Raw genomic sequence first — 14,594 nt, 5'->3', positions numbered from 1 at the left:
GTCTGCCTCCACCACATCACTGCCTAATATATTCCATTTGTTAAGTACTCTGTGTGTGTACTCACCTAGTTGTGCTTGCGGGGGTTGAGCTATGGCTCTTTGGTCCCGCCTCTCAACTGCCAATCAACTGGTTTGGTCAATATAATACAGGAATTTCCTTAAGTATTTTCGTATTTAATAATACATCTTAAGAAGGAAGGATTTACAGTTCAGTGGGTGTGGATATATAGGCAGGATAGAGGTGAGGTACACTGTCTTTAATGAGAATATGGGTTATTAATAAGGTAATTAGTGAGATGTGTATTAATGATCCCTTATTAATATCCTATATTATCCCCTTTCACCCGAGACCGGTTTCCTTCATGACCCGGCAGTAGGATGAGTAATAATTATTAATTATATTATTATAATAATATTTATAATTGTTGTAATTAATAATTACTATTATTAATCCTTTAATTAATTAAAACTTTCTGCCTACATAAAGAGGTCAAAGAGGTAAAATAATTATAATTATCATATAATTATTAGACTAATAACTATAATAATAATTGCTATTAGATTAACTCGATTAAAAGCCGGCCTCGGGTGAAAGAGAGCTGTCACGATCTGTCTGGAACTATGAACTCCATTTATAATGTCAAAAATAGATATAATAGAGAGATAGAGAGAGAGAGAGAGAGAGAGAGAGAGAGAGAGAGAGAGAGAGAGAGAGAGAGAGAGAGAGAGAGAGAGAGAGAGAGAGAGAGAGAGAGAGAGAGGGAGAGAGGGAGAGAGGGAGAGAGGGAGAGAGAGAGAGGTTGGGAGTCATTGCATTAAACAAATTCCGTTTTTTGTTTTGTTAGGGGACATGCAGCCTGTGTGTGTGTAAGTCAGGCTGGTATTGGTGTCCCCCCCCCCCCTAAGGTCAACTACTGACCCTCCCCAGGATGTAACCCCATAACAGCTGACTAACTCCCGGTATATCTTGAGATGAGATCTTGAGGTGATTTTTGGGGCTTAGCGTCCCCGCGGCCCGGTCCTCGACCAGGCCTCCTCTTTATCCGGTACCCATTTACTGCACCCCATCCTCCTGATAAGATAGTACTTGTTGTAACTATGGAGACCATCCTACAAATATCGACGTGACGGACAAAAATAACATAAAATTGGGGCACTTTTAATTTTAAAGTCAGGAAAAAAACTAACTAAAAGCCAAACTTAAATATTCCTAGGGGGCCAAGTATAGCATATATACATGTACTATGTAAGGCCTTATAGCGTCTATTACGCCTAAGATGGTTAGGTTTCATTTGTAATAATATAAATCTTTTCCGACGTGTCCAAATTGAATAATTCAAAGGTCTACTTTTTTATTGATCCATCACGTCCATATTCGTACGATCGACCACATCGTTACTCTTAAGTACCTTTATCTTAGTAGTATGGGCTGGTTCACTGCTCTAGGTGCCCAACCACTTGGGCTGGACGGTAGAGTGACGGTCTCGCTTCATGCAGGTCGGCGTTCAATCTCCCGACTGTCCGAGTGGTTGGGCACCATTCCTTCCACCCCCCATCCCATCCCAAATCCTTATCCTGACCCCTTCCCTGTGCTATATAGTCGAAATGGCTTGGCGTTTTCTTCCCCTGATCATTACCTTCACTGCTCTAGGTGAACACAGAGATAACTTGAAGGAAAACAAATGAACAAAATTTCGATTAGCTCAGTCGATTTAAGGCAGCGTCTGGGATGATCTCGGACGTAGGTTCGAATCCTCGTCACGGCCCTTGTGGATTTGTTCATTGATGCATCACGCTATTGTGATTTCTGTGTCTATTGAAGGGAAACAAGGCCAACCATTTCCCTCCAGCACGGGATTCCAATTCTCAGTCTGGTAATCGACTCCTCTCTCCCCGACAGAGAATCGAGAACGTGGGTAACCCTCTTCCTCCAAATGGTGACGTGAAAAGCGGGGTTCAAGAGCTCAAGCTCGGTCATGTAGGCACACATAGGGATCATTAAAAATAGGCGAGTATACACCGGGGAATCGAGCGCGCACGTAACACATCTAATGGATATAGAGCAATTAGGCTCCCCAGACGCTTGTTACACGGTCGGGGGAGCGCTCTTGGTGGGGGAGGGGGAGGAGCGCTCTTGGTGGGGGGAGGGGGAGGAGCGCTCTGGGGGTGGGGGGAGGGGGAGGAGCGCTCTTGGTGGGGGGGAGGGGGAGGAGCGCTCTTGGTGGTGGGAGGGGGAGGAGCGCTCTTGGTGGGGGGAGGGAAGTGCTGACATGGGTGAGGCAGAGGGATTGACAGGAAAGCGGACGGGAAGGATTTTTTTTATTTTAGTAAAGAAAGGAACAGGTGAAGGGAAGTTTAGAAGTGGGAAATACAGTGAGAGTTATGACAGGAGGCGGGCTGTCCGCCTTGCTGACACGATGTGTGGGTGTTGGCAGCTAAGCTAAGCTGGCTCCCTCTTGTCAGGGAGCTGTGAGTGTGTGAGAGGTTCTTCACATGTGTTTCACCATATATGGATGTCTATAGATGAATACTGTGTAGCATTCATATATACACACACCGATGTTTCCACACATCAGAACCCCTCCCCCCCCCCCCCCCCCCCCTCCCAGGGACCTGATAGATGAGTGGACAACGCTTTGTACTCGTAATCCTAAGGACGGTTCGGGTTCGATCCCCGGTGATGGCAGAAACAAAATGGGCAGAGTTTATTTCACCCTGATGACCTAGTTACCGACCAGTAAATAGGTACCTGGGAGTTAGACAACTATTATGGACTGCTTCCTGTGAATGTGTGTGTGTGTGGAAATTTTGTTTCAGTTAGTACTGTAGTTAGTAAGAGTTGAGAGGCGAACTGAAAGAGCAGAGTTCAACCCCCGCAAGCACAACTAGGTGAATACACATGTTTTGGATGTTAAGTTTGAAGGTCTTTATTTGGTTGCTATTGATTTTTCTTATGAAGGCGAGGTGGAGAATAGACAATGATGAGCAGGGAGGGCTGACAGGGTTAAGGTGAAGCAGGGTGGACAGGAGAAACGTAGTACCCCCTCCCCATCAAGTAAGAGTTGGGGGTGAAGGCTGACAGGGAGGGAGATGTTGGGGTGGGGGTGGTTTAGAGGGCGCGGAGGGTTGACGGGGGGGTAGAGGGAAGCAGAGGTTGTAAGAGCCGGGCTTAAACATGAGACACACATAAGCGTACACTAACAGGATCTGGGTATGTGATGCCTCTCGTCGCCTCTGTTACCATCTCCAGTGTGGTGACAACAAGGAATCTGTTAATGGGTGCAATATGCTTACTCAAATGTTTCTTACAGAGTTGTTTGGAGCTGGCTCAATTGAACTTGAACATCTATAAGAGACCAGAGTTCAACCCAAGTAAGACAACAGACTTTGAATTGAAATTGAAATAAGTTTATTGAGGTAAAACAGACACAAAGGGATGAGGTAGCTCAAGCTATTCTCATCCCGTTCAGTACATCGTGTTAATACATACATAGACACACATCACAAACAATAAACATATTACCGAACATTCTGAGAGACAAACATATACATTTCCTACACAACAGACTAGATTGGCCAGACCACACACTAGAAGGTGAAGGGACGACGACGTTTCGGTCCGTCCTGGACCATTCTCAATACGATTGTGAGAATGGTCCAGGACTGACCGAAACGTCATCGTCCCTTCACCTTCTAGTGGTCAAACTACTTCAGCCACGTTATTGTAACCCATCGCCTGCAACAGACTAGATAACCAGAACACCACAGAGGTGAACAAATCTCTGATAACCAGAACACAGAGGTGGTGGTGGAGTCTACGAGACATAAAGCGAGATTGTCTCTCCGTGTGGAGACCCCCCACACACCTGCTACATTACACATCAGTCACGGCTCTTTGATCGTTTGTTTATATCTGGGCCAGTGATCAATTCCAAGCTGCACCTTGTTTGTGTAGCAAATATATATGTAAATGCTTGAATATATTTGTCTAAAAATTTTCCCCTCAAAATGACTAGCGTAGCTTTATGTTCATTGATTCTAGAAAGATATCCACAATAAGTTCGAGATCACAAAAAACACGCGATTCGGTTATGTGTAAATATCCGCTAGCAAAATTACACGAAAATTTCGAACTTTTTGTTTCGACAAGATGAGATCACTGATCTTATCTTTTGGAAGGGTGAGAATCATAGATCTCACTCTGTCTCACCGATAATGATTATAGCGCAAATCTTCTCTACTTACATTTGTCTTCACTTGAGAAGGAAGATGAAAAATGAACTCTCCAAAGTTAATTTTTAAGTTTCATTTGGCCTGACGATGAGATACGCTTCGTTAACTCTGGTTTGCTTGGTGCATAATGCCTCGCCCATGTCCAGTCTTATATTCTTGACAACAGAACAGATTCAAGACAATTTATTTATGGCTTGGGGACCAGTCAAGTTTTCATAACGTATATATCAGAAAACTCTTGACCCCCTCGACCCCCGAGTTCGAAGGACTCGAACTCGGTTATCCAGGGCCTCCATGCCCCTTGGCGTGTCTTGTACCATTCTGCCACAGACTGTACACAAATATTGGGAAGTCGTCTAACTTTTAACCCCAATACCCGACAGCACTCGTGACCATTTTAGGCACAGATATTTCATCAAATCACTTGAGCATACTGGGGGATGCATGAGTATCATTGGTGCATCAAGACTGAATGGTCCCCAAGCCCAACATGCATCAGGAAATTCTTGATTCCTGAAGGGTTCGAATCGGGTTCTAATCCTCCAGGGGGTCAAGAATTTTCTGACCATTCAAACTTGACGCAAATATATATTTGCGTCAAGCTTATATATATATAACCTTATATATGTGAACAGATCGTCCGGCATCAGCTCACGGACCGTTTGGGCCCGGTGCATAGATTGTTTAGCGGTGAATGAATCGTCTGGCAGCGATGCGTAAAGCGTCCGACAACAACGGATGGGTCACTGGCAGCGGTGCACGGATCGTCTGGCAGCGATGCACGGATCACTGGCAGCGGTGCACGGATTGTCTGGCAACGGTGCACGGATCGTCTGGCAGCGGTGCACGGGTCGTCTGGCAACGGTGCACGGATCGTCTGGCAGCGGTGCACGGGTCGTCTGGCAGCGGTGCACGGGTCGTCTGGCAGCGGTGCACGGATCACTGGCATCGGTGCACGGATCGTCTGGCAGCGGTGCACGGGTCGTCTGGCAGCGGTGCACGGGTCGTCTGGCAGCGGTGCACTAGTCGTCTGGCAGCGGTGCACGGGTCGTCTGGCAGCGGTGCACGGGTCGTCTGGCAGCGGTGCACGGGTCGTCTGGCAGCGGTGCACGGGTCGTCTGGCAGCGGTGCACTAGTCGTCTGGCAGCGGTGCACGGGTCGTCTGGCAGAGGTGCAGTAGTCATCTGGCAGCGGTGCACGGGTCGTCTGGCAGTGGTGCACTAGTTGTCTGGCAGCGGTGCACTAGTTGTCTGGCAGCGGTGCACGGGTCGTCTGGCAGCGGTGCACGGGTCGTCTGGCAGCGGTGCACTAGTCGTCTGGCAGCGGTGCACTAGTTGTCTGGCAGCGGTGCACTAGTTGTCTGGCAGCGGTGCACGGGTCGTCTGGCAGCGGTGCACAAGTCGTCTGGCAGCGGTGCACGGGTCGTCTGGCAGCGGTGCACTAGTTGTCTGGCAGCGGTGCACGGGTCGTCTGGCAGCGGTGCACTAGTTGTCTGGCAGCGGTGCACAAGTCGTCTGGCAGCGGTGCACAAGTCGTCTGGCAGCGGTGCACTAGTCGTCTGGCAGCGGTGCACGGGTCGTCTGGCAGAGGTGCAGTAGTCATCTGGCAGCGGTGCACTAGTCGTCTGGCAGCAGTGCACTAGTCGTCTGGCAGCGGTGCATGGGTCGTCTGGCAGCGGTGCACGGGTCGTCTGGCAGCGGTGCACGGGTCGTCTGGCAGCGGTGCACTAGTCGTCTGGCAGGGGTGCAGTAGTCATCTGGCAGCGGTGCACGGGTCGTCTGGCAGTGGTGCACTAGTCGTCTGGCAGCGGTGCACTAGTCGTCTGGCAGCGGTGCACGGGTCGTCTGGCAGCGGTGCACAAGTCGTCTGGCAGCGGTGCACAAGTCGTCTGGCAGCGGTGCACAAGTCGTCTGGCAGCAGTACACGGGTCGTCTGGCAGCGGTACACGGGTCGTCTGGCAGCGGTGCACAAGTCGTCTGGCAGCGGTGCATGGGTCGTCTGGCAGCGGTGCATGGGTCGTCTGGCAGCGGTACACGGGTCGTCTGGCAGCGGTGCACAAGTTGTCTGGCAGCGGTGCACTAGTCGTCTGGCAGCGGTGCACTAGTCGTCTGGCAGCAGCTGGGGACCTGCCTGGCGGCAATGCGGCATCCTGGCTCCACCCAGGACTCCTACTATTAGCCCGCCCGGGGGACCTCTTACCTGGGGTTTATGGCGTGAAATATGACCTTTAGAGGATGCCCTTGGCTATGGGTGCTCACAGCCAGGCGACAAATACCTCTTACCTCCCCAGGCGCTGCCGGAAGGGAACTATGGAGGGAAACCGCCAAGCCCTTACCACTATATAACACTTGGAAGGGATCAAGATTTGGGATGGGACGTGGGGAAGGAATGGTGCCCAACCGCTTGGACGGTCGGGGATTGAACGCCGACCTGCATGAAGCTAAACCGTAATACTTTAAAGTAATACTTTATATTACCCTTGTAATATATTTATGTGGCATTAGCTGCTTATATTGCCCTTCAAGAAGGGCCTTTACAACGAATTGTTATGCCTTTTCAGCTGAATAATTGATATAAATTAATATCGGCCTTTGCAATAAGAGTATTAGTAAGGCGTTCTTACTTACTAAGAACTAAGAGTTCTTCTTAATGTGAACCCTGTAAGGAGAGTATTTACCACCGTCATGTATACTTGTACCCCGACTGAGAGTATGTGAACAAAGTCAGATGATATATTTGCAGTGTGAGGCTAAGAGTAGTCCCTACGAGGAGGGTGGATGGTCGAACCCTTGTTAGAATCGTCAGCACCGCTCTTGTGCCAGGTAAGTCCACTACGGGCTCACCATAGCCCGTGCTACTTGGAACTTGTTCCGAGTAGCTGAATCTATAACAACAACAACCTGTTACAATCAGACCCAACTATGGGATGGGTCAACCCAAGTACATTTATTAAACAGTTAATGAGCTCCGAAGCTCCAGGAGGCTGTTTATAACAATAACAACAGTTGATTGGGAAGTTTTCATGCTTGTAAACTGTTTAATAAATGTAACCAAAGCCGTCAAAGATTGATAAAAAGATGTACACGTGCGTAAGTACTTGCGTAACTACTTCGTAAATCTGGCCCCTGCTTTTGTTTGACACATTTTAATGCGATATCAAATGGCTATACAAGTCCCTGCTTGCACTCTTCCGCTTGCTTTAAATTATTCTAATATTTCTCCTCTAACGATAGTTTTTAGGACTGTTCGACATTAGATTATATTCAACATTATTTGTATTTACTACAAGCTTGGCAAATATATTTTTATAATGTTTTTGTAGATGCCACAATTTCCTGGGACTAGGGACCAGTCTAGATGTTTATGTCTCAGAATGTTTGGTAATATGTTTATTGTTTGTGATGTGTGTCTATGTATGTATTAACACGATGTACTGAACGGGATGAGAATAGCTTGAGCTACCTCATCCCTTTGTGTGTATTTTACCTCAATAAATTTATTTCAATTTCAATTCAATTTCAATTCGGAAGCCCTCAATCGCCCACCCCGACCCTTAGCCAGGGGCCGAGCTCCTCCAAAAATGGCGCCATGAACCAAGGCACGAGGGGAAACGAAGAACCAAAAGAGGCCCTAATAGCCCCCAGTGTACTCACCTAGTTGTGCTTGCGAGGGTTGAGCTTCGGCTCTTTGGTTCCGCCTCTCAACTAACAATCAACTGGTGTACAGATTCCTGAGCCTACTGGGCTCTATCATATCTACATTTGAAACTGTGTATGGAGTCAGCCTCCACCACATCTACTATCTGTTAACTACTCTGACACTGAAAAGGTTCTTTGTGACGTCCCTGTGGCTCATTTGGGTACTCGGTCTCCACCTGTGTTCCCTGTGTGTGTGTGTGTACTCACCTATTTGTACTCACCTATTTGTGCTTGCAGGATCGAGCATTGACTCTTGGATCCCGCCTTTCCAGCTATCGGTTGTTTACAGCAATGACTCCTGTCCCATTTCCCTATCATACCTAGTTTTAAAAGTATGAATAGTATTTGCTTCCACAACCTGTTCCCCAAGTGCATTCCATTTTTCCACTACTCTCACGCTAAAAGAAAACTTCCTAACATCTCTGTGACTCATCTGAGTTTCCAGTTTCCACCCATGTCCCCTCGTTCTGTTATTATTACGTGAGAACATTTCATCTATTTCCACTTTGTCAATTCCCCTGAGTATTTTATATGTCCCTATCATATCTCCTCTCTCCCTTCTTTTCTCCAGTGTCGTAAGGTTCAGTTCCTTCAAACGCTCTTCATATCCCATCCCTCGTAACTCTGGGACAAGCCTCGTCGCAAACCTCTGAACCTTCTCCAGTTTCTTTATGTGTTTCTTCAGGTGGGGGCTCCATGATGGCGCGGCATACTCTAAGACGGGTCTCACGTAGGCAGTGTAAAGCGCCCTAAAAGCCTCCTCATTTAGGTTTCTGAATGAAGTTCTAATTTTCGCCAGTGTAGTGTAATTTTCGCCAGTGTGTGTGTGTGTGTGTGTGTGTGTGTGTGTGTGTGTGTGTGTGTGTGTGTGTGTGTGTGTGTGATTATTCACCTATTTGTATTCACCTAGTTGTGCTTCTGGGGGTTGAGCTCTGCTCTTTCGGCCCGCCTCTCAATTGTCAATCAATCAACTGTTACTAACTACTAATTTTTTTCTCACACACACACACACACACACACACCCAGGAAGCAGCCCGCAACAGCTAACTCCCAAGCACCTATTTACTGCTAAATAACAGGGGCATCAGGGTGAAAAACTCTGCCCATTGTTTCTCGCCGGCGCCCGGGATCGAACCCGGGACCACAGGATCACGCGCCCAGTGTTCTGTCTGCTCAGCCACCGGCTGAGGCCCTGTGCCAGCTACTGACCTTCCCCAGAGTGCAGCCCCCAGCGCTTGCCTGACTCCCGTGTGCCTATATTTACGGCTAGATGAACACAGGGGGTTACGGGGTCACCATAGCCCGTGCTACATGGACACTTCGTTCTGAGTAGCTAAATCTGAAACAACAACAACATTTTCCACTGCCATTCACAGGTTGGTTATGGCGGCCACAATAAATGAACTAAACTTACAGGTATCAGGTGTAAATTGAAATTGAAATAAGTTTATTGAGGTAAAATACACACAAAGGGATGAGGTAGCTCAAGCTATTCTCACCCCGTTCAGTACAACGTGCTCATATAAGTGTAGATGTACAGTTAGAGACGAGACGTGGGTGGAAATGAAAGGGAAGAGGCAGAAGAGAGAGTGGAGGAGAACTGCGTAGAAGAGGAAGCAGAGGCGGCGTGTCGTCGTAATACAGGTTGGTTGCCCCAGGCGTAAGCCACCATCCACGCACACACACACGCACACGCACGCACACACGGGCACACACACACGCGCGCGCACAGTCAAAACACCTCATCCGTATTTCACATTATTCCCCTTATGTCCCACATTATATATTTTATGGATCTTTGTGTGCGGCTATCCACGCTATCTTACAATAAAAAAGGGTTATACAAGACCTTTGTAACATCAGCTGTTTTCTACTTGTTCGCCGGCTTCGGACACGTTGCAGAGTTGCCAATCTCATGCCGTTCCTCCTCTTGACTATATATCCCTGATGAAGAATGACTTACACTCCTGCGTCAATGTAAACTCAGTTAAAACCATTCAGTCGCCTTTATTATTCAGCTCAATGTTACATACAGGTCTCCAGTGGCTGCCTGAGTGAGTGTGAACACAGAGGGGTAGATAAACCCCGATCAGGTACCTGGCGGCCCGGGTGAGGAGGCATGGTTGGGTGACTATTGTAAATTCTCCTGTGGTTCTTGCTTTTGTTTGGCATTCTTTGCGGCAGAGCTGGAGCCGCATGCAATATGATTGTCTTCATCAAGGCTTAAGAGATAATGTGTTCGTAATCCGGCTTCTTGCTTGCTTCGTACTGGTCACAAGAGATGCTGACTTCTTTTCTCGACTCACAATCGGGACTCAGAGTTGTTCTTCGCTTCCCGAGCGACGCTGAAGTGGTTGGGGCCCCGTTTCCTTTTCACCTAACAGTGAATAGGTCCCCCAATACTTAAGTCAACTGTTGTCGGGTTGCATAGTGGGGATGGTCAGTAGTTCGACCTTGGGAAAACCTCGATACAAGCCTAAAGTATATTATATATATATATATATATTATATATATATATAATATATATATATATATATATATATATATATATATATATATATATATATATATATATATATGTCGTACCTAATAGCCAGAACGCACTTTTCGGCCTACTATGCAAGGCCCGATTTGCCTAATAAGCCAAGTTTTCCTGAATTAATATATTTTCTCTAATTTTTTTCTTATGAAATGATAAAGCTACCCATTTCATTGTGTATGAAGTCAATATTTTTTTATTGGGGTTAAAATTAACGTAGATATATGACCGAACCTAACCAACCCTACCTAACCTAACCTAACCTATCTTTATAGGTTAGGTTAGGTTAGGTAGCCGAAAAAGTTAGGTTTGGTTAGGTTAGGTAGTTTAGGTAGTCGAAAACCAATTAATTCATGAAAACTTGGCTTATTAGGCATATCGGGCCTTGCATAGTAGGCTGAAAAGTGCGTTCTGGCTATTAGGTACGACATATATATATATATATATATATATATATATATGTCGTACCTAGTAGCCAGAACTCACTTTTTGGCCTACTATTCAAGGTCCGATTTGCCTAATAAGCCAAGTTTTCCTGAATTATTATATTTTTTCTAATTTTTTTCTTATGAAATGATAAAGCTACCCATTTCATTATGTATGAGATCAATTTTTTTTTATTGGAGTTCAAATTAACGTTGATATATGACCGAACCTAACCAACCCTACCTAACCTAACCTAACCTATCTTTATAGGTTAGGTTTGGTTAGGTAGCCGAAAAAGTTAGGTTAGGTTAGGTTAGGTAGGTTAGGTAGTCGAAAAACAATTAATTCATGAAAACTTGGCTTATTAGGCAAATCAGGCCTTGCATAGTAGGCTGAGAAGTGCGTTCTGGCTATTAGGTACGACATATATATATATATATATATATATATATATATATATATATATATATATATATATATATTATTAAATATGACCGAAAAAGTAAGATTAATAATTCTAACACGAATTTTCTCAATCTTTCGTACATTTCTTTTCACTGTTGGAGGTAAATCAAAAATCAATTCTCCAAAATTCATTTTTATTTCTAGTCTGACGCGACACGAGCGCGTTTCGTAAAACTTATTACATTTTCAAAGACTTTAGTTTACAAATACACAACTGAATAGAACTTACGCATCTCCGATTTTATATCTACATTTGAGAGAGGTGGATGGGGTGAGGATAGATATAAAATATATAAATATATATATATATATATATATATATATATATATATATATATATATATATATATATATATATATAAAGGATGGATATAAAATCGGAGATGCGTAAGTTCTATTCAGTTGTGTATTTGTAAACTAAAGTCTTTGAAAATGTAATAAGTTTTACGAAACGCGCTCGTGTCGCGTCAGACTAGAAATAAAAATGAATTTTGGAGAATTGATTTTTGATTTACCTCCAACAGTGAAAAGAAATGTACGAAAGATTGAGAAAATTCGTGTTAGAATTATTAATCTTACTTTTTCGGTCATATTTAATAATATATGTCTACAGGAAAGACTGCTACCAAAATATACTAATATATATATATATATATATATATATATATATATATATATATATATATATATATATATATATATATATATATATATATATATAAAATATATATATATATATATATATATATATATATATATATATATATATATATATATATATATATATATATATATATATATATATATATATATATATATAAGCTAAAGTAATCTCTGTGTGTATGCACCCCGAGAAGTGAGGTACACCTCCAGGTGTACCTCTACACCTCCAGGTGTATACCTACACCTCCAGGTGTATACCTACACCTCCAGGTGTACCTGTCCGTACGAGAGACGTGGAGAGGAAGGTAATATAACCCAGAGCTCACCAGCTGGATGATGTAATGCACATTATCAACATTGTCTCCGGGTCTCAGATGAGTGCTGGACGGTTCTAACACCAACGTCATTAACCGTGTGCTTGTGGGCCTCGGGATGATGAATTACAGATGAATTACGCTCAAGACACAGACTGGAACCTCGATCGCGACTCTGGAAGCGCTCAGGTATCGTAATGTCTAATTTTTTTCCCCCCATTTGAAATTGCGTGAAGTGCAGCGTGCACTGCCACCAGTAATGGTCTATTGTAACTGTTCAGGACGGAGGAGACAATTGCCGGCGGCCGTGACACTCAGCACCACAACTCAGGGAGGAACTGGACACGGATACAAGGAAGGAAAACAAAAGAACTGGCTAATGTGGGGGTCCTGGTGCACAGATGTTTAACGTTTTCGACTCACGATCCCGGGTTCGATCCCCCAGGTGGAACAGAAATGGTTGAGCTTATTTTCGTTACCTGATGCCTCTCTTCACATAGCAGGTGCATGGGAGATACAAGAAACTGTTGTAGGTCGCATCCTGCGGAAAGTCAGATGCTCGTCCTATGCAAGACCTCGAACCCTTTCCGCCACCACCCATGGGATGGGTATGGGGTGTATATTAAACGTGGGGTGGTGAGTCTACCCTGTGGTGAGTCTACCTTGTGGTGAGTCTACCGTGGTGTCTACCCTGTGGTGGATCTACTCTGTGGTGAGTCTACCTTGTGGTGAATCTACCCTGTGGTGAGTCTACCCTGTGGTGAGTCTACCCTGTGGTGAGTCTACCACCTTCGCCTCATATGACATGTTAGGTTTCACTCACCCACCTACTCCACCAGTTGATTTTCGTACCTCTGAACTTTTTCCAGCTTCGTCTTGTGCTTGACAAGGTACGGGCTCCATGCTGGGGCCGCATACTCCAGGATTGGTCTTACATATGTGGTATACAAGGTTCTGAATGATTCCTTACACAGGTTTCTGAAGGCTGTTCTGATGTTCAGCCTCGCGTATGTGTGTACTCACCTAATTGTGCTTGCGGGGGTCGAGTTCTGGCTCTTTGGTCCCGCCTCTCAACCGTCAATCAACAGGTGTACAGATTCCTGAGCCTATCGGGCTCTATCATATCTACACTTGAAACTGTGTATGGAGTCAGCCTCCACCACATCACTTCCCAATGCATTCCATTTGTCAACCACTTTGACACTAAAAAAGTTCTTTCTAATATCTCTGCGGCTCGTTTGGGCACTCAGTTTCCACCTGTGTCCCCTTGTGCGTGTGCCCCTTGTGTTAAATAGACTGTCTTTATCTACCCTATCAATTCCCTTCAGAATCTTGAATGTGGTGATCATGTCCCCCCTAAATCTTCTGTCTTCCAGCGAAGTGAGGTTTAATTCCCGTAGTCTCTCCTCGTAGCTCATACCTCTCAGCTCGTGTACTAGTCTGGTGGCAAACCTTTGAACCTTTTCCAGTTTAGTCTTATCCTTGACTAGATATGGACTCCATGCTGGGGCTGCATACTCCAGGATTGGCCTGACATATGTGGTATACAAAGTTCTGAATGATTCTTTACACAAGTTTCTGAATGCCGTTCGTATGTTGGCCAGCCTGGCATATGCCGCTGATGTTATCCGCTTGATATGTGCTGCAGGAGACAGGTCTGGCGTGATATCAACCCCCAAGTCTTTTTCCTTCTCTGACTCCTGAAGAATTTCCTCTCCCAGATGATACCTTGTATCTGGCCTCCTGCTCCGTACACCTATCTTCATTACATTACATTTGGTTGGGTTAAACTCTAACAACCATTTGTTCGACCATTCCTTCAGCTTGTCTAGGTCTTCTTGAAGCCTCAAACAGTCCTCTTCTGTTTTAATCCTTCTCATAATTTTAGCATCGTCCGCAAACATTGAGAGAAATGAATCGATACCCTCTGGGAGATCATTTACATATATCAGAAACAAGATAGGACCGAGTACAGAGCCCTGTGGGACTCCACTGGTGACTTCACGCCAATCAGAGGTCTCACCCCTCACCGTAACTCTCTGCTTCCTATTGCTTAGATACTCCCTTATCCACTGGAGCACCTTACCAGCTACACCTGCCTGTCTCTCCAGCTTATGTACCAGCCTCTTATGCGGTACTGTGTCAAAGGCTTTCCGACAATCCAAGAAAATGCAGTCCGCCCAGCCCTCTCTTTCTTGCTTAATCTTTGTCACCTGATCGTAGAATTCTATCAAGCCTGTAAGGCAAGATTTACC

The 14,594-nt window shown here is 45.3% G+C and overlaps 2 protein-coding genes across 8 annotated transcripts in view; one reads left to right on the top strand and one right to left on the bottom strand.

Annotated features, from left to right (window-relative positions):
* Positions 1-14,594, bottom strand: part of LOC123762303 (C-type lectin domain family 4 member D) — a 118,868-nt gene that overhangs the window by 72,805 nt on the left and 31,469 nt on the right. The window lies entirely within an intron of this gene.
* Positions 4,946-5,413, top strand: LOC138351607 (allergen Ani s 10-like). Its single transcript, XM_069303523.1, has one exon. It carries the CDS (start codon positions 4,946-4,948, stop codon positions 5,411-5,413), a length of 468 nt encoding a protein of 155 aa, XP_069159624.1.

The sequence above is a fragment of the Procambarus clarkii genome, chromosome 5 (genome assembly GCF_040958095.1).
Source record: "Procambarus clarkii isolate CNS0578487 chromosome 5, FALCON_Pclarkii_2.0, whole genome shotgun sequence".
Lineage (NCBI taxonomy): Eukaryota > Metazoa > Arthropoda > Malacostraca > Decapoda > Cambaridae > Procambarus > Procambarus clarkii.
Note: the sequence above shows the minus strand (reverse complement) of the source record. Positions and strands in the feature narration are given on the sequence as shown.